The 25478-nt window shown below is 53.7% G+C and overlaps 1 protein-coding gene across 2 annotated transcripts in view; it reads left to right on the forward strand.

Annotated features, from left to right (window-relative positions):
• SIN3B (SIN3 transcription regulator family member B) overlaps nucleotides 1–25478 on the forward strand; it is a 53741-nt gene that overhangs the window by 23675 nt on the left and 4588 nt on the right. Inside the window, exons 7-15 of one of the 2 annotated variants that reach the window (XM_030935773.1) lie at nucleotides 12–101; nucleotides 1067–1185; nucleotides 9230–9437; nucleotides 9762–9857; nucleotides 10560–10676; nucleotides 12328–12566; nucleotides 13257–13440; nucleotides 16362–16977; nucleotides 18127–18296. In XM_030935773.1, coding sequence (XP_030791633.1) covers nucleotides 12–101; nucleotides 1067–1185; nucleotides 9230–9437; nucleotides 9762–9857; nucleotides 10560–10676; nucleotides 12328–12566; nucleotides 13257–13440; nucleotides 16362–16977; nucleotides 18127–18296 — 1839 coding nt within the window. The remainder of the gene's footprint in view (nucleotides 1–11; nucleotides 102–1066; nucleotides 1186–9229; nucleotides 9438–9761; nucleotides 9858–10559; nucleotides 10677–12327; nucleotides 12567–13256; nucleotides 13441–16361; nucleotides 16978–18126; nucleotides 18297–25478) is intronic. The other variant, XM_030935774.1, reaches the window with a different exon arrangement.

The following is a 25478-nucleotide window of genomic DNA, read 5'->3' on the forward strand; positions in this document are numbered from 1 at the left end:
TCTCCCCACAGAAAAAAATGAAACTTCGTGGTACCAAAGACCTGTCCATCGCTGCGGTGGGGAAGTACGGGACCCTGCAGGAATTTTCTTTCTTTGACAAGGTGAGGGTGGGCCCTGGCTTCCATCTCAGGGATGCTATGTCCAGCTGGGTGGACTGATGCTCCCTGGGCCTGCCCCAGGACTGGGGGAGGGGGGCAGGTAAGGTGGGTGCGCTCTGAGGATGGAACAGGTGGGACCAAGGGGATGGGGCTGGCCCCCACCTTTCACTGCAGAAGGGAGTGTGGGCCACCTTGAAGCCCAGGCATGTGGTGTGGGCGGGACTCCACAGTGGGTACTGAGAGTCCAAGCAGAGTATGAAGACATACATGTCTGCCACTCTGCAGCTGTGTAGCTTTTTTGTATATCATGGATGATTGTGGGGTTCCTGCCCAGGGTCTGTGGGCAGAGCAAACAAGGTGGCTGTGTACATGAGCTGAGTTGCTGCACAGATCATGTGCACAGACTGTGTGAATTGCTGCAAGGGTTGCGTGCACAAACTGAATTGCTGCACAGAGTGCTTGCACAGACTGTGTGAATTGCATGGATCGCATGCGTGGACTGTGTGAATTGCTGCGTGATTGCGTGCACAGGCTGTGTGAATTGCACGGATCGCGTGCACGGTCTGTGAATTGCACAGATCATGTGCACAAACTGTGAATTGCTACACAGATTACGTGCACAGACTGTGTGAATTCCTGTGCAGATCGTGTACCCAAACTGTGTGAATTGTTGCACAGATGGCGTGTATGGGCTGTGAATTGCAGCATGGATCTTGTGCCCATGCTGTGTGAATTGCTACACAGATTACACGCATGGGATGTGAATTGCTGCACAGATCGTGTGCACAGGCCGTGAATTGGTGCATGGATTGTGTGCATGGGCTGTGTGAATTGCAGCACAGATCTCATTTACTTACAGACACAGCTGGTTCCCCTATCGCACATCCATGTGGGTGACTTCCAAGTGAGCCAGGCCCAGAGGCTGAGGAGCAGGGGTTCACAGTGGTCCCTGACTGCTCTCTCCACAGGTCCGCCGGGTGCTGAAGAGCCAGGAGGTGTACGAAAACTTCCTCCGCTGCATCGCGCTCTTCAACCAGGAGCTGGTGTCTGGCTCTGAGCTCCTGCAGCTCGTCAGCCCATTTCTGGGGTGAGCAGCTGACTTCCCGGGGCTCCCCATGGGGGTTCTGTTCCTGTCAACTCCATCTACTTGGTTTTTAGTTACTTTGTGCTTTACTAAAGTCCTGTTTATTGATTGACGTGATTGAGATAATTATCAATTCCCATGCATTTGTAAGGAGCGATACCCCACCTGGGTATCCTCCAGCTGGTTCCTTTAACAGTAACATCTGTAGTCAGTATCCTCACCAGAATACAGGGTCCTTGAATAATGCCTTTTCATTTAACACTGTTGTAACACCAATGAGAAAAAAACATTCATTTCTGGTCTGAGTGGAGTTTGCACATTCTCCCCATGTCTGTGTGGATTTTCTCCCGCATCCCAAAGATGTGCATGTTAGGTTAAGTGCAGGTGAAGCAGTGAGTCTCCATGGCCCCAGCCTAAGTGAGTGTGGCGGGGTGAGCGCCCTGCAGTGAGCTGGCATCCTGTCCAGGATGGGTGCCCCCTGGTGCTCTAAGCTGCTAGGATGGGGTCCGGCCACCCAAGACCCTGAATTGGGATAATTGGGTAAATCATTATTTTACTTGTTTTTACTCACTTTTTTTATGTGTACCTGTGGCTTGCATTCATTTCAGTGTTTAATTCTAGAGGTGTTTCGATCTCTCTTTAGAAATTCGATGATGGTTTTGTGACCAGAAATATGCTGTAGGAACTTCATTCTTGTTTATGTGTCAATTAGCTTGTAGCAAAATTGGTTTTGTTACACATCTTTTCACTTAAAGTCACAGCTTCCTAAAACCTGTTGATGATGTTGAGTGAGGACTTCGTGTATTGACTCTCACACAACTCCCCGATCTTTCCAGACTCTCCATGTTACTCGTACACGTCTGGTGTGTATGTTTTTATACAACTTTCTCACTGTGAAGGGTCGTGTATCCGCCGCAGTGAAGATCCTGAATAGCTTCAGGACTGTCAGGGTTCTGGCCTTAACCTTTCGTCTCCATCCCAAAACCCTGCCTCAGCTGGAGTCTGTTCAAACCCCTGGCAGCCACTTACCTGTTCTCTAGACACTAATGTTACTGTAACGGAACTGTACGGGAGGAACCCTCTGGGAGAAAGTTTTTTTTTTTCCCCCAGCATAATTCCCTGGAGATTCACCTGTTAAATACTTTTAAAAATTCTAACACTTGGGCCAGGCACAGCGGCTCATGCTTGTAATCCCAGCGCTTTGGGAGGCTGAGGTGGGCGGATCGCCTGAGGTCAGGAGTTCAAGACAAGCCTGGCCAACATGGTGAAACTCCATCTCTACTAAAAATACAAAAATTAGCCGGGCGTGGTGGCAGGCACCTGTAATCCCAGCTACTTGGGAGGCTGAGGCAGGAGAATCGCTTGAACCCAGGAGGTGGAGGTTGCAGCTAGCCAAGATCGCGCCATTGTATTCTGCCTGGGCGACAAGAGCGAGACTTTGTCTCAAAAAAAAAAAAAAAAAAAAAATTCTGACACCTGGGTCGGGCTCGGATTGGGTATGGTGGCTCACACCTGTAATCCCAACATTTTGGGAGGCCAAGGTGGGTAGATCACTTGATGTCAGGAATTAGAAACCAGTCTGGACAACATGGCTAAACCCTGTCTGCTAAAAAATATAAAAATTAGTCAGGGGTGGTGGCACACGCCTCTTGGCCCAGCTACTTGGGAGGCTCAGCTGGAAGGATAGCTTGAACCTGGGAGGTCAAGGCTGCAGTGAGCTGTGATCATGCCACTGTACTCTAGCCTGGGTGACAGAGTGAGACCCTGTATCCAAAAAAAAAATTACACCTCTGTTGCACAAAGGGAACCCTCATTAGTGGGTCAGGTCTAAGGGCAGCTTCTAACCCCTGGTGGCCAGGTCAGCCTCAGGAGGGGACTGGGACTGGGTGGAGGGGCCTGGGAGCAACTATGTACACTTGTGTCTGCTCTTGGGCTCACAGGAGCGTGCACAGTAGGGGTAGGCGGGCTTGTGAGCGCTGTGTGAGACCTGGAAGCCAGCTGGGGCCAGTGTTGCTTCCTGCACATCAGCCCTGTGACTGGGGTGCGTCACTTAGGCAGTCTGAGCCTCTGTTTCTTTGCTGTAAAATGGGGATAGTGAATGTACTGACCTACATGGAGTTCTCGAGAGCTGCAGGTGGGTACTACCTGCAGGGCCCTTCAAATACAATAGAATCTCACCAATAAAAGGAAAAGAGAGGTTTTTTTCAGCAGAGGGAAATGATGTAAGTCACAAACTTGGATCGACCTAAAGAAAGGAAGAGCATCAAGAAAAATAACACGTGAAGTTTTTTTTTTTTTCAAGACAGAGTCTTGCTCTGTTGCCCAGGCTGGAGTGCAATGGCACCATCTTGGCTCACTGCAACCTCCACCTCCCGGGTTCAAGCGATTCTCCTGCCTCATCCTCCCGAGTAGCTGGGATTACAGATGTGCACCCCCCCCACCATACCTGGCTAATTTTTGTGTGTTTAGTAGAGGTGGGGTTTTGCCATGTTGGCCAGGCTGGTGTCGAATTCCTGACCTCCAGCGGTCTGCCTGCCTCGGTCTCCCAAAGTGCTGAGATTATGGGCGTGAGCCACCGTGCCTGGCCATGATTCTTTTTTTCAATGGTTCTCGCACATGGTGGGTGCACATGTTACATGATCAGCCCATTCAGTCCTTCCTTAACCCTTTTCCCATTTACCCCAAGGATAGTGGTTGACGGCACTTGCGGCTGCAGCGTTTACCCCGAGATAACTTGGCCATGAAGCATCTCATTTTTATTACTATTTTTGCATTGCTGTCATATCAACTTTGGAAATAAAAGATACCATTTGATGTGTAGCATTCTGCTTTTAGTAGTGATATTTCCAGTTACAAAATATAGTAATTCTTAATCACTGAAAATGTCAAATCTTGGAAAATATAGCATTCCTACGTTTGATGTTAACATTGTTCTCAAACAGTTGTTTGCCAAAGATTCATTTGATGAATCTGACTGTTCCAAAATAGACGATTCTGGTGATTCAGATGATTCTGATGTTCTGTTTAGAAATAACTCCAAGAACAGTTTTTATATTTTACTTTCACATTGAAAATCAGATTTGCTTCAGCTTCAAAGAGTGTGTTTATGTAAAATTAAATGAGCGCTGGCAGTAAGTTGGACTTTTTTTTTTTTTTTTTTCTAAATGGGAAAAAGTTAAATCAACCCTGGGGACAGGTGCTGTGTGAGCCCTTTTGCGTTAACTTAAAAAATATGTGTGTGTGTGTGTGTGTGTGTGTGTGTGTGTGTGTGTATACATTCGTTCATTTGTTTTGAGACAGTTTGCTCTGTTGCCCAGGCTGGAACTAATGGAAAATAGGTTCAAGGCTGCAGTGAGCTGTGATCACACCACTGTACTCTAGCCTGGGTGACAGAGTGAGACCCTGTATCAAAAAAAAAAAAAAAAATTATACCTCTGTTGCACAAAGAGAAGCCTCATTAGCGGGTCAGGTCTAACAGCAGCTTCTAACCCCTGGTGGCCAGGTCAGCCTCAGGAGGGGACTGGGACTGGGTAGAGGGGCCTGGGAGCAACGGTAATATAATGTAAAATAAAGCACAGACCCAAGAACCCACATGGCCGACAAATGGCTTGAGTCTTTATTAAGCAGTCACCCATTTGCCCACCACCCGCCTCAAAAATAGACTGCAGGAGCGCCCCGTGTACCGTTCCAGTCCCTGCCCATCTCATTGCAAGAGTGTCCTGACTTCAGGAGTGACCACCTCCTGTACTAATGACGGTGCAGCCACCCAGGTGGGCATCGCCAAATACATAGCTCAGTCTCACCCCCATCCGGGTTTTGTTCCCTCCCTCCCTCCCTCCCTCCCTCCCTCCCTCCTTCCTTCCTTCCTTCCTTCCTCCCTCTCTCTCTTTCTCTCTCTTTTTCTTTTTCTTTCTTTCTTTCTTTTTTTTAAAGACAGAGTCTCACTCTGTCGCCCAGGCTGCAGTGCAATGGTGCGATCTCGCCTCACTGCAACCTCCGCCTCCTGGGTTTGAGTGCCTCTCCTGCCTCAGCCTCCCTAGTAGCTGGGACTACAGGCGCCTGCCACCACGCCCGGCTATTTTTTGTATTTTTAGTAGAGACGGAGTTTTGCCATTTGGCCAGACTGCTCTCAAACTCCTGGCCTCAAGTGATCCACCTGCCTCGGCCTCCCAAAATGCTGGGATTACAAGTGTGAGCCATGGTGCCCAGGCCCTGGGTTTTGTTTTCTAATACGTCTCACCTCTGGTTCCCTCCAATTCTAGTCCTTATGCCCCTCTACCTGTCCCTGCCCCTGTTATTTCTGTGATATTAGCCTCCCAGGTTTGCCTCACTCATTTGGGGATGCACAGGAGGATCGCCGTGGCCCAGGATAGCTGCTTGATTACAGTCTCGATTCCTCCCTAGTCACAGCCTCGAGTGATGAGCTGCTTTCATATCATCTTCCCAAGGGGACCAATTAAGTCCTTTCCTTTCTTTTTTTTTTTTTTAGCATCTTAAGTAATTCATAAAGTTAAAACATATTCGATGCATTTCAATACAGTTCCTAGTTATTTTAAAGGTGAGGGGCCAGGCGTGGTGGCTCATGCCTATAATCCCAGCACTTTGGGAGGCCGAGGGGGAAGGATCACTTGCATCCAGGAATTTAAGTCCACGGCCTGGCACAGTAGCTCATGCCTGTAATCCTAGCACTATGAGAGGCTGAGGCAGGTGGATCACTTGAGGTCAGGAGTTCAAGACCAGCATAACCAGTATGGTGAAACCCCATCTCTACTAAAAATAAAAAAAAATTAGCCAGACATGGTGGCCTGTGCCTGTAGTCCCAGCTACTCGGGAGGCTGAGACAGGAGAATTGCTTGAACCCAGGAAGCAGAGGTTGCAGTGAGCCGAGATTGCACCACTGCACTCCAGCCTGGGCAACAGAGCGAGCTGTCTCAAAACAAATAAAAAAACTCAACCAGCCTAGGCAACATAGTGAGACCTCGTCAGAAACTAGCCAGAAGTGGTGGCGTGTACCTGTAGCTACTTGGGAGGCTGAGGTGGCTGGATCACTTGAGTTTTGGCATAGGTTGCAGTGAGCCCTGATCTCACCACTGCACTCAGCCTGGGTGACAGCGTGAGACCCTGTCTCAAAAAAATAAATAAGGAAACTGAGGCTCAGATCAAATCCCTCTGACTTACCCTAGGACAAGCACTCATAGGTGAGCTTAGCGGGCTGTTAGGTAGCAGCCGGGGTGCTCCAGCCCCAAAGCCAGCCCTTTGCATGTTCTCTGCCTTCTGGGCACAGTGGCTGCTGGGTGTAGCGTAAACAGGCGCGTGCTGTCAGGCTGGGCTTCGATGTCTTTTGTTGTTGTTTTTTTTTCTCAGCATTTTTTGGAAGTGTTTCAGCATCAGATGTGAACCCATGTCCTCATTTTTAAGCGACCGTCCCTTACCAGGGTCTCTAACGATGGACGTTTGTCTCTAGTCCTCCCTGTCAGTGGCGTTGACATCAAATGCTCCTGAGGCTACGACCGTCGCATGTCAAGCTGAGCTTATCAGAAGGCCTTTCCCTGGTGGTCCTGGGCATGCACGTGTTGGGGTGATCTTTTCAGTGGGTTTTCTTTCTTGGGCTGCTGAAGATCTGTAACTGCCCTGAAGAACAGCCCGGAGCAGGATGGTGTTACTCTAGTCGCAGCCAAAACGGGGAGTCCTGGGGTCTGTTTGTGACGTGGGTGGTGGGCACATGGGTAGGCTTTTTCTGTGGACATGGAATGCACATTCACCTTGAGTCGCCTCCACTGGGCTCAGAATCCAGCACTCTCTGAGCCTGGGTCCCACTTGGGACGAGGGGCCCCCAGGGGCTGTGTGTGGAGCTGTTGTTGGCACCTGCGCCCAGCGGGCACATGACTACCCCGAGTTGGAATTGGGACTCAGCTTCCTACTAGCCAAGCGAGCCTCAGTGTCTTTGTAAAATGGCCATACCTCCCTCCTGGGTTTGTCAGGAGGTTAGAGAGGAAGACAAAAGGAACATGAAAGGCGAGAATCTGAAAGGCAAGGCGCTGAGCAGATGGTCAGTGCCGGGACAGTCAGCTGTTCTTGTTTCCATGTTTCGGCAGTAGAGACTCATACGGGGAAGGGCGTTAGGGGAAGGGTCTGTATGGGGCAAGGTCCGGAATAGAAGCGGACCTCTGCGTGTTCTTGACACAATACTTGGTTGGGTTAGGAACATTCACCACCACGTGGCATTCCTCTGCATGTTCAACCTGCAGTCAAGTGCTCAGCTGGGCTGGGCAGCTGAACACGGCCCAGAGAACTGCCCCTTGCAGCTGGCAGCCACATGGCAGCCGGGGTGAATGGGGTTCAGCATTCCCTTCTAGCGATCCTGATTTGTGTTTATCCCAGCAGTAGCCTTAGGCATCTCTGCAGCGTTTTTGTTGGTATCTTTCCTCCCTACGTTTCCATTGGTTTGTGGGTTTTCCTCGTGAGCAGGGTTGGCATAGGGATCTTAAATAGGCGGCACGACGGAGGCCACATCACTGAGGGGGAGCATCATTATGTGAGGGTGGGCTGGGTGGCTAGGTCACTGCAGGATTGTGGCACCAGCAAAGTAACTGCACCTTTTTTTTTTTGTAGGATCTGATGTTACTGCTTAGAGACGGGGTCCCGCTGTGTTGCCCAGGCTGGTCTCAAACTCTTGAGCTGAAGCGATCTTCCCATCTTGGCCTCCTGAGTAGCTGGGATTCCAGGCACACACCACCAGATCGGATACTATTTTAAACAGAAATCCAGTTGGCATTGTAGAGTCGTTTGCATTAAAGCCTTCCTATCGTTGACCACAGCCATGACATTATGACTTTCAAGCACGTGTCCAGAGAGGGGTTCACAGAGAGGAGTCTCCCTCATGAGGGAGGAAGACTGTAGATCAGAGATAGGCAAACTTGATCTCCGAGGGGCCAGATGGGCTATGTGGAAATGACTCATACCTCTCTTGTGCAGGCCACAGGCAGTGCGTACACAAGTGGATGTGACTGTGGGCCAGTGAAACTTTATTTACAATGGGATGGCTGGGCATGGTGGCTCACTCCTGTCACCCCAGCACTTTGGGAGGTTGAGATGAAAGGGATCGCCTGAGGCAGGAGTTCAAGACCAGCTTGGACAACATAGCAAGACTCCATCTCTACAAAAATTTTTAAAATTGGCCAGGCATGGTGGCTCACACCTATAATCCTAGCACTTTGGGAGGCCGAGGCGGGCGAATCTCTGGAGGTCAGGAGTTGGAGACCAGCCTGACCAGCATGGTGAAACCCCGTCTCTACTAAAAATACAAAATTTAGCCAGGCGTGGTGGTGCATGCCTGTAATCCCAGATACTCAGAAGGCTGACAGGAGAATAGCTTGAACCCAGGAGGTGGAGGTTTCAGTGAGCCGAGATTGTGCCATTGCACCCCAGCCTGGGCGACGAGTGGAAACTCTGTCTCAAAAAAAAAAAAAAACAAAAGAAATTAGCTGGGCATAGTGGCACATGCCTGTGGTCCCAGCTATTGAGGAGGCTGAGGTGGGAGGATCTCTTGAGCCCAGGAGTTTGAGGTTGCAGTGAGCTGAGATCATGCCACGGCACTTGAGCCTGGGCAACAGAGTGAGACACTGTCTCAAAAAAAAAAAAAAAATACCAGACCAAACAAAACAGGCAGTGGGCAGACTGGCTGTGGCTTGCAGCTCCCTGGCCTGAAGCCTGGCCTCTTCCAGTAGGGGAACGTCATGGGCTCCAGCTTCTGCCAGTTTAAGTCATCTTTTCTGGTGTATTTCAAAGCCTCCCTGTGAGTATGGGGTCAATAGGCACAGGAAGGGACCTGGTGTGTGACAGAGGGGTGGGAGGCCCATTCATTCACACACCTCGGGGCTTGCAGTGACTTCCTGTGTATTGGATTCTTCCGCCTCATTTGCGTCCATGATGTTGAATTCTGACTCTGTTTAACCTGTAATGTCCACATGAAGCCATTCTAAAATCTCCAGATCCCTCTCAGTAGGCCCTGGGGATGACCAGTTACCATTTTTCTTTATCTTTGAAGGAAATTTCCAGAACTGTTTGCACAGTTCAAGTCCTTCCTAGGGGTAAAAGAGCTGTCTTTCGCGCCACCCATGAGCGACAGATCCGGGGACGGGATAAGCCGGGAAATCGACTATGCATCTTGCAAGCGCATAGGATCCAGCTACCGGGCACTCCCCAAAACCTACCAGCAGCCCAAGTGCAGTGGGAGGACGGCCATCTGCAAGGAGGTAGCGCTCCCTGGGGCTCACATGTTCGCTGACATGGTGCATCCCCCACCCCTCCCCAGCAAACACCCAATACCCCCGTTTTGAATGAAATGCTGTGTGCTCAGCCCTCCTGAATGTTGGGTTATGGGTGGTGCTGAGATGTGGCCCAGCGAGACCACTTGAGCAGAGACAACAGTGTTGTACCCTGCTGGTAGTTTTGGCAAAACACAGAGTGTCAGGGATAATGTGGAGTTCAGCTTATTCATCTGTTATTTGACTTAGGTTTATTGCTGCCATGATTCTGCTCCGTCCCGGGCTCACTGACCTCAGTGTGTTTCTGTTTAGCTTGACCATTGGACACTTCTCCAGGGTTCGTGGACAGACGATTACTGCATGTCCAAGTTCAAGAGTACCTGCTGGATTCCAGGATATAGTGCAGGGGTCAGCAAACTCTGGCCCATGGGCCCTGGCCCACTGCCTGTGTTTGTAAATAAAGTTTTATTGGCACACAGACACAACCATTCATTTACATATTGCCTGTGGCTGCTTTTCTCACCACAAAGGCAGAGTTGAGTATTCATCCAGGATGGCCTGCAAAGTCTGAGATAGTTGCTCTCTGACCCTTTGCAGAGAGAATTTACCAATGTCTGAAATGAAATCAGCCCTCCATATCTGCAAGTTCCTCATCTGTGGTTTCAACTAACCATGGATTGAAAATCTGTGGGGAAAGAGAAACCAAAAAATGACAGTACAGCAATAAAGCGTAATCCACATTTTAAGAATGCAGTGTAACAATGATCTACACAGCATTTACATTGCATTAGGTATAAGTATTCTAGAGATGATTTTGCATAGGTTATATGCAAATAGGATTCCATTTGACATCAGGGACTTGAGTATCTGTGGATTTGGGTCTCCAAGGGTGGTTCTGGAACCAATCTCCCAGGATACCCAGGGAGTGTTCACTTGACCAAAGTCATGTTTTCCCTTAAAAACTTGATTCACCTTCCCATTTGTATAAGGCAGTTGCCTATCATATAATCAGGATTGTATTATGTATCTTGGTACTTTCTACATTGGCTAACAGTAAATTTTGGCTCCTGGGGCATGCAGCGCCGTTCACGGCGTTTCCTCTCGGTGCAGGTACTGAACGACACCTGGGTCTCCTTCCCCTCCTGGTCTGAGGACTCCACCTTCGTCAGCTCCAAGAAGACACCGTACGAGGAGCAACTTCACCGCTGTGAGGACGAGCGCTTCGAGGTGTGTGTGCTGCTGTGGCCGGGCGCCCCGGCACATGCCTGTCCCCCTTCTCCACAGGACATGCGTCCTTCCTGATCCTCCTCCACTGCCCCAGTCTCCTTTTAGGAGCAGGGATTGCATCACATTCCAGCAGCTCCTGGAAGCTTCCTGCTGGGTCTTGCTGGCCTCTGGGCTGGCTACCAGATGGCATTTTTGTTTTCTGTTTAAAAATTTTGTTTGGACTGGGCATGGTGGCACACACCTGTAATCCCAGCACTTTGGGAGGCTGAGGCAGGTGGATTATTTGAGCTCAGGAGTTTGAGACCAGCCTGGGCAACATGGTGAAACCTCATCTCTACCAAAAATACAAAAATTAGCCAGGCATGGTGGCGGGTGCCTGTAATCCCAGCTACTTGGGAGGCTGAGGCGGGAGAATTGCTTGAGCCAGAGAGGCCGAGGCTGCAGTGAGCCGAGATCGAGCCACTGCACTCCACCCTGGGCAACAGAGTGAGACCCTGTCTCCTAAAAAAAAAAAGTTTCTTTAATGTAATTTAAATTTATTTTTATTTTTTTATTTATTTATTTTGCTTGCTCTGTCTCCCAGGCTGAAAGTACAGTGGCACGATCGTGGATCACGGCTGCCTTAACCTCCCAGGGTCAAATGATCCTCCCACCTCAGCCTCCTGAGTAACTGGAACCACAGGTGCACACTACCATGCCCAGGTGGTTGTTTTTTTTTTTAACTTTTTTTGTAGAGATGAGGCCTCACTATGTTCCCCAGGCTGGTCTCCACTCCTGGCCTCAAGCAATCCTCCCACGTTGGCCTCCCAAAGTGCTGAGATTGAAGGAATGAGCCACCATACCTGGCTAATTTTTTTTTCCTTTTTTTAGAGACAGGGTCTCTATTGCCTAGGCTAAATTAATTTTTGTAATTAAAATTGTTATTGGCTGGGCACTATGGCTTACGCCTGTAATCCCTGCACTTTCGGAGGCTGAGGTGGGAGGACTGCTTGAGGCCAGGAGTTCAAGACCAACCTGGGCAACAAAGAAAGAGCCCGTCTATACAAAAAAAAAAAAAATTTTATTTTATTTTATTTTATTTATTTTTTGAGACAGAGTTTCACTCTGTCGCCCAGGCTGGAGTCCAGTGGCGTGATCTAGGCTCACTGCAACCTCTGCCTCCCAGGTTCAAGCGATTCTCCTGCCTCAGCTTCCTGAGTAGCTGGGATTACAGACACGCCACCATTCCTGGCTAATTTTTGTATTTTTAGTAGAGACGGGGTTTCACCATGTTGGTCAGGCTGGTCTCGAACTCCTGACCTTGTGATCTGCCTGCCTCAGCCTCCCAAAGTGCCAAGATTACAGGCGTGAGCCACCGTACCGGGCCACAAATTTTTTTAATTAGCCAGGCATGGTGGTGCACACCTATATTCCTAGCTACTTGGGAAGCCAAGTTGGGAGGATCGTTTAAGCCCAGGAGGTTGAGGCTGCAGTGAGCTATGATTGTGCCACAGCACTTCAATCTGGGTGACAGAGCAAGACCCTGTCTCCTACACACATACACACACACACACACCCCCCAGAAATCCTCTGCTCTCTGAGGTCCCAGGCCCCTCCCAGAGGCCTCTTGAGTTCCCCAGTGGCTGACCCCTTCCTGCCTTCCTTTCCATAGTTAGACGTTGTCCTGGAGACAAACTTGGCCACGATCCGCGTGTTGGAAAGCGTGCAGAAGAAGCTTTCTCGGATGGCGCCAGAAGACCAGGAGAAGTTCCGGCTGGACGACTCCCTGGGGGGCACGTCGGAGGTGATCCAGCGCCGTGCCATCTATCGCATCTATGGCGACAAGGCCCCGGAGATCATCGAGAGCCTCAAGAAGAACCCCGTCACCGCGGTCCCTGTTGTCCTGAAAAGGTGCCCTGCAGCATCCCGCCTTCCCTTGCCTTCCCTGCCACAGGGAGTCCCTGGAGAGCTCATTAGTGCTGTTTGTCAACAAGGGTAATCTCCAGGGGAGGTCTCTGAGCCCTAGGGCTGGCTTCCTGTATTTCCCAGTCTCCCACTCCTGAGAGGAGAGCACTGTGACCTTCTAGGACTTTCCACCTTGCACATAATCACATCTAGACATCTAAATAACTGCTTTAAGAGTCAGATGCAACCACTACACTGTGGCTTGCATTTTATTTAATGCTGCATGTCGGACACCATCCGGTGCTAGTGAACAGGTATTTATCAAGTGGCCACTTTAAGGCAGGTGCAATGCTTGGCCCTGGGGTTACGCAGCTGAGTGAGGCAGACCCAGTCCCTCTCCTCTTGGGACTCACAGCTGAGGAAGGGACCTGAGTGGTTGAGCTAGCAGCCATGCGGCGAGTGCTGGGTGCCTGAGAGGGGGCGGAGGAACCGGGAAGCCGGCCACATTGGCTCCGTAAGGCCATCACGCCCTTCCTCTGACGTGCACAGAGCCCACTGCACAGACTAGGCTGGGAGCTGGCTGGGCTTGGATCCTGGGCCCTCAGTCAAGTCCCAGAGGAAGACAGGCCAGCCCTGGGATGCTTCAGGGAGGATGCCCTGGCTTGTCCCTGGTGCTGACCCCTCTTCTCCCCGCAGGCTGAAGGCCAAGGAAGAGGAGTGGCGGGAGGCCCAGCAGGGTTTCAACAAGATCTGGCGGGAGCAGTATGAGAAGGCGTACCTCAAGTCCCTCGACCACCAGGCTGTGAACTTCAAGCAGAACGACACCAAGGCCCTGCGCTCCAAGAGCTTGCTCAACGAGATTGAGAGCGTCTACGACGAGGTACAGCCTTCCCTAGCCCTGCGGGCTGGCGGAGGTGGGGTCCTGGCTCTCCCAACCGCCAGGTCTGTGCCTCTATTTCCCTGGTGCTTAGGTGGGGTAGTGGCATTGCCCTTTCAGGGCTGTGTTGAGGCAAGGGTTCATGTCTCCATGATGCCCAGCCTGTGGCCTGCCCTAGGAGAACCAGCATCTCTGCCATTGTCTGTTTGGAGACAGAGTCTCACCCGCTTTGTCGCCCAGGCTGGAGTGCAGTGGTGCGGTCTCAGCTCACTGTAACCTCCACCTCCCCAGTTCAAGCGATTCTCCTGCCTCAGCCTCCCAGGTAGCTGGGACTATAGGCACGTGCCACCACACCTGGCTAATTTTTGTATTTTTAGTAGAGACGGGGTTTCACCGTGTTGGCCAGGCTGGTCTTGAACTCCTGACCTTGTGATCCACCCGCCTCGGCCTCCCAAAGTGCTGGGATTACAGGTGTAAGCCACTGTGCCCAGCCAACTCTGCTGTTGTCTAGAGAAATCTCCGTCCCTCCTGTGGGGCAGTGATGGACTTCAGCTTAGATGGCAGGTGGCAGCAGCCTTCATTTCTTTCTTGCCGACTGTGCCGGGCACCGGTGTGCAGAAGGAGTAATATATCATCTGACCTCACTCCTGAACCTGACTCGGCTGCAGCATTATTCTGATTTTACCAGTGGAGAAACTGAGGCACAAGAGGTTGCATTTGCCTGGGCTGGTCGCAGGGGGCCAGGGCTCTGAGTCAGTGGGTTTGAGGCTTTCAGCTGCATGTCCTCGCTGCAGGCTCACAAGGCCTGAGTTACAGAACCGAGGCCAGCGGGGCCCTCAGGTTGCCAGGAACTGGGCCTATTAGTGGCTGTGCATAGGGAGTGCCTGCCTGCAGGATCCTGAAGGGGGAAGCTTGGCAGGGTGCTGGGCATAGTGACAGCCAGCTGTCGGGAGGGTCCTTGAACACTCTTGAGGAGGTGGCTGGGGAGGGCACGCTGCTCCCCAGGCCGTGCCCAGATCACGGCATAGGCTGCATTGTCAGCCTGGTGCCCACCTGGGCAGGGGGTGTTGCCTCACCTGATTTGGTGTCTTGCTCCTGTCACTGCACAGTGAGCGGTCGCTCCTTTTACAACATAGAAACGGAATCCACAGGAGCCAGGCTGCTGGCCCAAGGCCTCTCCCAGAGCCTATGGGACTGTGGGGACCCCCTTCCCTCCCACCTCCCTCCCTGTGGGCCACCCTCGCCCCAGGCCTACCCACAGCCGCTCTGGCTTCCTCACTCTAGTCCTTGGCGGATCCCCAAGCCCAAGACCCCGCATAGGTTCTGTGGGTCTGTAGTGTCTGCAAAGTGCAGATGATGAAGTAGCCCTGGAAATCCACCAATGAGACCTCGCGTTCCTGGGTCCCTCCCTGGGGCTGGGGCTGACGAGGCAAGGGGCACCAAGGTGGGCCCCCTGGCCTGACAGATCTCTGCACATGCAGGTCCTTGACGAGTTCCAAAGTCAGACCCCCATTCCATCACATAGTTTACAAAGCATGGTTACGGGTCACAGACATGGGGACCGTGCTGCAGAGGGGCTGTAAAGGAATTCTCAGTGTTGATGCCGTAAATGAGACCTGGGGGACTTAGGAAGCAGTCAGAGGGCGGAGGCCACACGGAAGAGCCCGGAACAGGGCTGAGTGTGCAGACTCCTAGGAACCAGCTCAGTGTGCTTGGCCCCACCAGCCTCTACGCTGCCCTGCAAGGGAGGAGGAAGGGAAACCTCAGGCTGTTGGGAGACCTGGTCCTTCCCCTGGGAGCCTGCAGAGACAGCGTCCACGCTCACCTTCCCCAAGAGCCCCAGTGCGTCTGCCTCCCTGCCTCCCTCCCTGAGGGGTTGAGGCTGCCCAGCAGAGGCACTGGGTGCCAGGACAGTGGTGTGGGAGGCTGGAGGAAGGGGTGATTGTCTTGACGGTGTGAGGGAATGAAAGTCGTGATCTGGATAAAGACCGAGGGGAGGGGTGAGCCTGGGACAGGGTTTTCCAGGGAGTGAGAGCAAATGGGCATGTGCAAAGGCCCTGCACACACAGGAGGGAGCTCGGCACCCTGAAGCATCGCAGGAAGGGGCTTGGGGGCCGTGAGGCTGGAGGGGCTATGGAGGGGCACCCCGAGGGCTGGCATCTTCTGAGGGGCAGCGCCTGAGGAGTGTTAGTTGAGGTGACCATGCTCCTGTGGGCCAAATCGCCCTGGACCCAGTGAGGAGAAGGGTTGGAGCAGGCTGGTGGGAGCTGGTGGGAGGGCTGGTGACATGACGGTGGTAGCAAGCACATGCAGGGGCTGGCGGGTGACAGCAGCGGAGGTGGGGACTTGGTGACGATGGGCGTGCAGGGCTTCAGATGTGAGTAGTTGCAGGCCTCCTGGGTAGTAGATGGAGGGCAGCAGCAGAGAGGTCACGGGTCACCCTGTGCCTCCTTGACCTCATCAATAGCGTGGTATGGGCAGCCCCGGTCAAGCTGGAGTCAGGCGCCACCGTTGCTGTCAGTAGGAGGAGGTCGGCCTCAGAGGTTTCTCCATGCTGAGCCACAGGGCCCCGTTCTGTCCTAGAGCTGTGCTGAGCGACAGACCCAGGCTTGACGCTGTCAGACCCCCTGTGAGCCCTGCCCCACATCTCAGAATCCTCTTGGCTCCTCCGACTGGGGTCCCGGGATGACTTGGGTCTGCCTTGCTTCCGGAGAGGGGACCAGGGGCACATGGGGCTGCACAGGAGGTTGAGGCAAGCGACCCGGCCCCCAGGCCCTGCCTCTCACCGATGTTGGCCACCCATCCTGCTCTGGGCAGCACTCATCCACCTTGGTGACCCAGCTAACAGCGACTCGTGAACGGGCGTGGGGGGTCCTCTGGTTGGTGGGTGGCTTTCCGTCTCATGGCCGCCCTTTCCCCCACAGCACCAGGAGCAGCACTCGGAGGGCCGCAGCGCCCCCTCTAGCGAGCCACACCTCATCTTCGTGTACGAGGACCGACAGATCCTGGAGGACGCAGCAGCGCTCATCAGCTACTACGTGAAGCGGCAGCCGGCCATCCAGAAGGAGGACCAGGGCACCATCCACCAGCTGCTGCACCAGTTCGTGCCCAGCCTCTTCTTCTCTCAGCAGCTGGACCTGGGCGCCTCCGAGGAGTCAGCCGACGAGGACCGGGACAGCCCCCAGGGGCAGAGCACAGACCCCAGCGAACGGAAGAAGCCGGCGCCAGGACCCCACAGTAGCCCCCCAGAGGAGAAGGGGGCCTTCGGGGATGCCCCGGCCACTGAGCAGCCACCCCCGCCACCCCCACCGCCACACAAGCCTCTGGACGACGTCTACAGCCTCTTCTTTGCCAACAACAACTGGTACTTCTTCCTGCGCCTGCACCAGACCCTGTGCTCCAGGCTGCTGAAGATCTACCGCCAGGCGCAGAAGCAGCTCCTGGAGTATCGGACCGAGAAGGAACGGGAGAAGCTGCTGTGTGAGGGCCGCAGGGAGAAGGGCAGCGACCCCGCCATGGAGCTGCGGCTGAAGCAGCCCAGTAAGGCTCCGAAGCCTGCCGGGAGGCCCCGGGGGGTGCCTGGGGTTTGGGTCGCAGCTCATGATCTGACGTGTCCTGTTACTTTTCTTCCTGGCTTTTCATTTTAAGAGAATTCTGTGATTTCAGATGGGAAATTGCAAACAGGAGGTTGCAAGCATAAGACAGAGGTCTCACGTACCCCTCGCCCAGGCTGCACCGGCACTGGCACCTGTCCTGGGTGTAGCACCCTCTCTCCTGACCGGGGAACCTTTGTTTCTCATGGGCCTTCTCGTGGAGCCGTCACGGCCCAGCTCCACAGGGCCCTTTTACTTTCTTTTTTCTTTCTTTTTTTTTTTTGAGATGGAGTCTTGTGCTGTTGCACAGGCTGGAGTATAGCGGCGGGATCTCGGCCCACTACAACCTCCACTATCCTGGGTTCAAGTGGTTCTCCTGCCTTGGCCTTCCAAGTAGCTGGGATTACAGGCGCTCGCCACCATGCCCAGCTGATTTTTTGTATTTCTTTTTTGAAATGGAGTCTTGCTGTGTCGCCCAGGCTGGAGTGCAGTGGTGTGATCTCACTGCAGCCTCTGCCTCCCAGGTTCAAGCAATTCTCTGCCTCAGCCTCTGGGTAGCTGGGATTACAGGCGCCCGCCACCATGTCCGGCTAATTTTTTTTGTATTTTTAGTGGAGATGGGGTTTCACTATCTTGGCCAGGCTGGTCTTAAACTTGTGATCCACCTGCCTCGGGCTCCCAAAGTGATGGGATTACAGGCGTGAGGCACCGTGCCCGGCCCAATTTTTTGTATTTTTAATACAGACAGGGTTTCACCATGGTAGCCAACCTGGGCTCAAACTCCTGAACTCAGGTGATCCGGCTGCCTCGGCCTCCCAAAGCGCTGGGATTACAGGCACGGGCCACCATGCCTGGCTCCACAGCACTCTCTGTGCCATCCCCGGGTTGCTGGCCAGATTAGGCAGCCTCAGGGAGGGTGGCAGTGAACGCCAGCTACTTCGGTTTCCTGGTGATTCCCAGATTTGCCCCAGGGGTGGCGGGCGAGGGCTGCTGGGCCCCACGGGGGCATTTGTTGGGGCTCTGTGGTGCCAGAGCTTGGCCTGCGTGGCTTTGCGCACTCCAGGAGGCATATGGATGAAGCTGTGTGTCTCCACAGGTGAAGTAGAGCTGGAGGAGTACTACCCAGCCTTCCTGGACATGGTACGGAGCCTGCTGGAGGGCAGCATCGACCCCACGCAGTACGAGGACACCCTGCGCGAGATGTTCACCATCCATGCCTACGTGGGCTTCACCATGGACAAGCTGGTGCAGAACATCGCGCGGCAGGTGAGCCGGGCCGGGGCAGGGCCGTCCCTGAGGACGCTGAAAATGGCCCTGCCGTCATTTCACTCCCACCTGGGAAGGGGGCCCGTGGTCGGCACAGCAAACCTATCCTGTTTTTTCTTAATCGAGACAAAATTTGCATAACGTGAAATTACCCATTTTGATGTTCAGTTTGGTAACATTTAGTACATTCACAATATTGTGCAACCACCACCTCTGTCTAATTCCAGAACATTTCGTCTTTCCAAAAGGAGACCCCACCCCATCAGCAGCCACTCCCCATTCCCCTGCCCCGAGCCGCCGACACCCAGTCATCTGCTTTGTGCCTCTGGATTTCCCTCGTGCTTCATTCCTTTTATGGCTCTGTAGTATTCAGTTGCATGGGTAGCTACATTCCGTTTCTCCATCTCGGCTGTGGCTGCCTTACGGAGATTGTGAGCACTACTGCTCTGAGTATTTGTGTACAGATTTTTGTTCTGAGTTCCTGTTGACAAACCTTTCTTGAGGATAAATTGACAACATGGAAAAAACCTTAACCCACTTATCCTGGGGGAGGGTGGGAGTAGTGGTGTTCATCCGCGTTGGTTTTAGTAGTAGCAAAAACCCGGCCCCCGCTGAATGTCAACGCAAGGAAACCGGTCACGTAAACATCAACAGCAGACATCCCAGACGAGCTGGGTGTGGTTCCAGGACATGGGTCCTGCTTGGTTTCTGCCAGAATCATTGTTCATGGTGACCTCCGTTTCCTGGTCACCCAGTAAGGCTGTTCATCATAAAGCGGGAAAAAAGCTGGAAAATAAATAATGCCATTACTCTCCCACCCAGACACAGTCACAAGCAGCATTTCAGACAGGATGTTTCCTTCCAGGTTTTAAAGACTGCTTAATGAAAGTAAAATACACACGCAGAAAAGTCCCCAAATTTGAAGGGAGCAGATGGGTGGGCTTTCATCCACAGAACCCCTGCCCCTGTGTCCCCACCCAGCCACCTGCCACCCACGGACACTCACAACCCTGATTTCTTCTTCTTCTTCTTTTTTTTTTTGTTTGAGACAGAGTTTTGCTCTTGTCACCCAGGCTGGAGTACAATAGCATGATCTCAGCTCATAGCAAACTCTGCCTCCTGGGTTCAAGCAATGCTCCTGCCTCAGCCTCTTAAGTAGCTGGGATTCCAGGTGCTCACCACCACACCTGGCTCATTTTTGTATTTTTAGTAGAGGAGGGGTTTCACCATGTTGGCCAGGCTGGTCTTGAACTCCTGACCTCAGGTGATCCACCTGCCTCTGCCTCCCAAAGTGCTGGGATTGCAGGTGTGAGCCACTGCACCCGGCATCACCACGCTGATTTCTACACAGAGGTAGATCCCTGGTCTTGAGCCATGTGTTAACAGAAGCACACAGTGCCCGGCTGCAACCTGGGAGTGTCATTCTGTGAGATTCCTGTGTTGAGATCAACCAGCCAAGGATTCCCAGGAACGACCCCCACTGCGTCCACCTGTCTCCTGAGGACAGGCACGGGTGGTGCCCCGTGGGTGTGTCTCGTGGCCGCCCATGTCCATTTCTGCTGCTGCCCTTGGGGTAAGGCAGAGAGAGGTGTGTCCTACTGATGGAAACGTTCCGTTTCCTGGGTCACTGCTGTCAGCGCTGTGCCAGGCCGCACTCCGTGTCCTCCCTGGGGCTTAGGGCATCTCTCCATCAGCGGGGAGCTGCTCGGGTCTCGGTGGGCTCACATTGGATTTCCTGGTGGCCGTGTGTGTGGTCGGGGCCTTGTCCTTTCATGGCCGTGTGTGTGCTCGGGACCTTGTCCTTTCATGACCGTGTGTGTGGTGGGGGCTTTGTCCTTTCATGGCCGTGTGTGTGGTCGGGGCCTTGTCCTTTCATGACCGTGTGTGTGGTCGGGGCCTTGTCCTTTCATGACCGTGTGTGTGGTCGGGGCCTTGTCCTTTCATGACCGTGTGTGTGGTCGGGGCCTTGTCCTTTCATGGCCGTGTGTGTGGTCGGGGCTTGTCCTTTCATGGCCGTGTGTGTGGTCGGGGCTTTGTCCTTTCATGGCCGTGTGTGTGGTCGGGGCTTTGTCCTTTCATGACCGTGTGTGTGGTCGGGGCCTTGTCCTTTCATGACCGTGTGTGTGGTCGGGGCTTTGTCCTTTCATGACCGTGTGTGTGGTGGGGGCCTTGTCCTTTCATGGCCGTGTGTGTGGTCGGGGCTTTGTCCTTTCATGACCGTGTGTGTGGTCGGGGCCTTGTCCTTTCATGGCCGTGTGTGTGGTCGGGGCCTTGTCCTTTCATGACCGTGTGTGTGGTCGGGGCCTTGTCCTTTCATGGCCGTGTGTGTGGTCGGGGCCTTGTCCTTTCATGGCCGTGTGTGTGGTCGGGGCCTTGTCCTTTCATGACCGTGTGTGTGGTCGGGGCCTTGTCCTTTCATGACCGTGTGTGGTGGGGGGCCTTGTCCTTTCATGACCGTGTGTGTGGTCGGGCCTTGTCCTTTCATGACCGTGTGTGTGGTCGGGCCTTGTCCTTTCATGACCGTGTGTGTGGTGGGGGCCTTGTCCTTTCATGACCGTGTGTGTGGTCGGAGCCTTGTCCTTTCATGACCGTGTGTGTGTCGGGGCCTTGTCCTTTCATGACCGTGTGTGTGGTGGGGGCCTTGTCCTTTCATGGCCGTGTGTGTGGTCGGGGCCTTGTCCTTTCATGACCGTGTGTGTGCTCGGGGCTTTGTCCTTTCATGACCGTGTGTGTGGTCGGGGCCTTGTCCTTTCATGACCGTGTGTGTGGTGGGGGCCTTGTCCTTTCATGACCGTGTGTGTGGTCGGAGCCTTGTCCTTTCATGACCGTGTGTGTGCTCGGGGCCTTGTCCTTTCATGACCGTGTGTGTGGTCGGGGCCTTGTCCTTTCATGGCCGTGTGTGTGGTCGGGGCTTGTCCTTTATGCCGTGTGTGGTCGGCTTGTCTTCATGGCCGTGTGTGTGGTCGGGGCTTTGTCCTTTCATGACCGTGTGTGTGGTCGGGGCTTGTCCTTTCATGACCGTGTGTGTGGTCGGGGCCTTGTCCTTTCATGGCCGTGTGTGTGGTCGGGGCCTTGTCCTTTCATGGCCGTGTGTGTGGTCGGGGCTTGTCCTTTCATGACCGTGTGTGTGCTCGGGGCCTTGTCCTTTCATGACCGTGTGTGTGGTCGGGGCCTTGTCCTTTCATGGCCGTGTGTGTGGTCGGGGCCTTGTCCTTTCATGGCCGTGTGTGGTCGGGGCCTTGTCCTTTCATGGCCGTGTGTGGTCGGGGCCTTGTCCTTTCATGGCCGTGTGTGTGGTCGGGGCCTTGTCCTTTCATGGCCGTGTGTGTGGTCGGGGCCTTGTCCTTTCATGGCCGTGTGTGTGGTGGGGACCTTGTCCTTTCATGACCGTGTGTGTGCTCGGGGCTTTGTCCTTTCATGACCGTGTGTGTGGTGGGGACCTTGTCCTTTCATGACCGTGTGTGTGGTGGGGACCTTGTCCTTTCATGGCCGTGTGTGTGGTGGGGGCCTTGTCCTTTCATGACCGTGTGTGTGGTCGGGGCTTTGTCCTTTCATGACCGTGTGTGTGGTCGGGGCTTTGTCCTTTCATGGCCGTGTGTGTGGTCGGGGCCTTGTCCTTTCATGACCGTGTGTGTGGTGGGGGCCTTGTCCTTTCATGACCGTGTGTGTGGTCGGGGCTTGTCCTTTCATGACCGTGTGTGTGGTCGGGGCTTTGTCCTTTCATGGCCGTGTGTGTGGTCGGGGCCTTGTCCTTTCATGACCGTGTGTGTGGTGGGGCCTTGTCCTTTCATGACCGTGTGTGTGGTCGGGGCCTTGTCCTTTCATGACCGTGTGTGTGGTCGGGGCCTTGTCCTTTCATGACCGTGTGTGTGGTCGGGGCCTTGTCCTTTCATGACCGTGTGTGTGGTCGGGGCCTTGTCCTTTCATGACCGTGTGTGTGGTCGGGGCCTTGTCCTTTCATGACCGTGTGTGTGGTCGGGGCCTTGTCCTTTCATGACCGTGTGTGTGGTGGGGGCCTTGTCCTTTCATGACCGTGTGTGTGGTGGGGGCCTTGTCCTTTCATGACCGTGTGTGTGGTCGGGGCCTTGTCCTTTCATGACCGTGTGTGTGGTCGGGGCCTTGTCCTTTCATGACCGTGTGTGTGGTGGGGGCCTTGTCCTTTCATGACCGTGTGTGTGGTCGGGGCCTTGTCCTTTCATGACCGTGTGTGTGGTCGGGCCTTGTCTTTCATGACCGTGTGTGTGGTCGGGGCCTTGTCCTTTCATGACCGTGTGTGTGGTGGGGGCCTTGTCCTTTCATGACCGTGTGTGTGGTCGGGGGCCTTGTCCTTTCATGACCGTGTGTGTGGTCGGGGCTTTGTCCTTTCATGGCCGGTGTGTGGTCGGGGCCTTGTCCTTTCATGGCCGTGTGTGTGGTCGGGGGCCTTGTCCTTTCATGACCGTGTGTGTGGTCGGGGCCTTGTCCTTTCATGACCGTGTGGTGTGCTCGGGGGCCTTGTCCTTTCATGACCGTGTGTGTGGTCGGGGCCTTGTCCTTTCATGACCGTGTGTGTGCTCGGGGCCTTGTCCTTTCATGACCGTGTGTGTGGTCGGGGCCTTGTCCTTTCATGGCCGTGTGTGTGGTCGGGGCCTTGTCCTTTCATGACCGTGTGTGTGGTCGGGGCCTTGTCCTTTCATGACCGTGTGTGTGGTCGGGGCCTTGTCCTTTCATGGCCGTGTGTGTGGTCGGGGCCTTGTCCTTTCATGGCCGTGTGTGTGGTCGGGGCCTTGTCCTTTCATGACCGTGTGTGTGGTCGGGGCCTTGTCCTTTCATGGCCGTGTGTGTGGTCGGGGCTTTGTCCTTTCATGACCGTGTGTGTGGTCGGGGCTTTGTCCTTTCATGACCGTGTGTGTGGTCGGGGCTTTGTCCTTTCATGGCCGTGTGTGTGGTCGGGGCCTTGTCCTTTCATGACCGTGTGTGTGGTCGGGGCCTTGTCCTTTCATGGCCGTGTGTGTGGTCGGGGCCTTGTCCTTTCATGACCGTGTGTGTGGTCGGGGCCTTGTCCTTTCATGACCGTGTGTGTGGTCGGGGCCTTGTCCTTTCATGACCGTGTGTGTGGTCGGGGCCTTGTCCTTTCATGACCGTGTGTGTGGTCGGGGCTTTGTCCTTTCATGACCGTGTGTGTGCTCGGGGCCTTGTCCTTTCATGACCGTGTGTGTGGTCGGGGCCTTGTCCTTTCATGACCGTGTGTGTGGTCGGGGCCTTGTCCTTTCATGGCCGTGTGTGTGGTGGGGACCTTGTCCTTTCATGACCGTGTGTGTGGTCGGGGCCTTGTCCTTTCATGACCGTGTGTGTGGTCGGGGCCTTGTCCTTTCATGGCCGTGTGTGTGGTCGGGGCTTTGTCCTTTCATGACCGTGTGTGTGCTCGGGGCCTTGTCCTTTCATGGCCGTGTGTGTGGTCGGGGCCTTGTCCTTTCATGACCGTGTGTGTGCTCGGGGCCTTGTCCTTTCATGGCCGTTGGGGCGTCTTCTCTCTTGGAAAGCTGTCCGCGGTGTTCGTGCCTGTTTCCGTCGAGTCTGCCTTGTTGGTGACGGAGGATTTCTACGTCTGGCCACAAGGACTTAGTGAAACCCACAGCTGCGTTCCGACACCTTCACTTCAGCCTCCTCCACTTTCCCTCTGTGTGCCTGAAACAGGCCGCTGCCCATCACCGTCCACAGCAGTGGCCGCTCCCCGGGTGAGGGAGACACGCATGGGGCAGCCTGGAGAGAGGACACCCAGGGCCCAGCGCACGGTGTTAGGGCAGCGATGAGGGGATGCCAGGGGGCTGGCAATCTGCCCTCCCAGGCCGGGCACCCCTTATGGGCCATGGCTTTGGGGACAGCAGCCTTGCTTGTGGTACCAGGAGATTGGACCAGATGGTTTATGGAAAGCACTGATTAATGCTTTAAAAGAATCTCCCGCTTCCATAAACATCTCCTCTAGAACCTGTTAAAAACAAAGCAATGAAAATGGGCTGTCTGGCTGGAGCCGTAGTCAGAGCCTCATGCTGCCCTGCTGTCCTGGCTGTGGCCTCACCAAACCCCACCTGTAGCTCACTGGGCCAGGTGCTCACTGCAGGCCCCTCCATGCTCTTTGTAACATGCCTCGAGGCCATGTCTGGACTCTGCCTCCCTTTATCTTAAAAATTAGCATTGCTGTTTTTTAGCAGTAGCAGTAGGCATTCAGTGGGCACCTGCTGTGTGCCAGGTGCTGTCTGAAACCTGTGCGTGTCCAGGTGGTATTATATCCATTCACCAAAGCTACACACGGAACCCCCAGGGAGTGGGGTCCCCTGACCAGGGCCTGGGCTGTGCAGGCGGGTGTTTCACACCAGCCTTGTCTGCCCCACAATGCCTGCTGTTTCCATTCCTTCCTTCTTCAGTGCAAAGGTGAAAGGAGTAGCAGTATATTTACATCCAAGCATTTAGGGGAAAGGAACAGCCTGCACTCATACCACCTTCCGCTCATTCCTGGGTTTGCATTGGAACATTTTTTTCAGTGTCTTTTCTATGTGTTTCTGACATGCACACAGGGTTTGCTGGTCTGGCTTGGTCTGATCTGGCCTGGTCTGTTTTGTTCAGGTCTGGTCTGGTCTAGTTTTGGTCTGGTCTGGCCTGGTCTGGTCTAGTTTTGGTCTGACCTGGTCTGGCCTGGTCTGGTCTGGTTTTAGTATGGTCTGGTCTGATCTGGTCTGGTCTGGTTTGGTCTAGTCTGATGTTGGTTTGGTTTGGTTTTGGTCTGATTTGGTCTGGTCTGATCTGGTCTGGTCTGGTTTGGTTTTGATTTGGTCTGATTTGGTCTGATCTGGTCTGGTTTGGTTTGGTTTTGGTTTGGTCTGGTCTGATCTGATTGGTCTGGTTTGGTTTGGTTTTGGTTTGGTCTGGTCTGATTTTGCTCTGGTTTGGTTTGGTTTTGGTCTGGTCTGGTTTTGGTCTGGTCTCATCTGGTCTGGTCTGGTTTGGTTTTGATTTGGTCTTGTCTGGTCTGATTTTGGTCTGGCCTGGTCTGGTTTTGGTCTGGTCTGATCTGGTCTGGTCTGGTTTGGTTTTGATTTGGTCTGATTTGGTCTGGTCTGGTCTGCTTTGGTTTGGTTTTGGTTTGGTGTGGTCTGGTTTTGGTCTGGTCTGGTTTGGTTTGGTTTTGGTCTGGTCTGGTCTGGT

This window comes from Rhinopithecus roxellana, chromosome 8 (genome assembly GCF_007565055.1).
Source record: "Rhinopithecus roxellana isolate Shanxi Qingling chromosome 8, ASM756505v1, whole genome shotgun sequence".
In the NCBI taxonomy this organism is placed as follows: Eukaryota; Metazoa; Chordata; class Mammalia; order Primates; family Cercopithecidae; genus Rhinopithecus; species Rhinopithecus roxellana.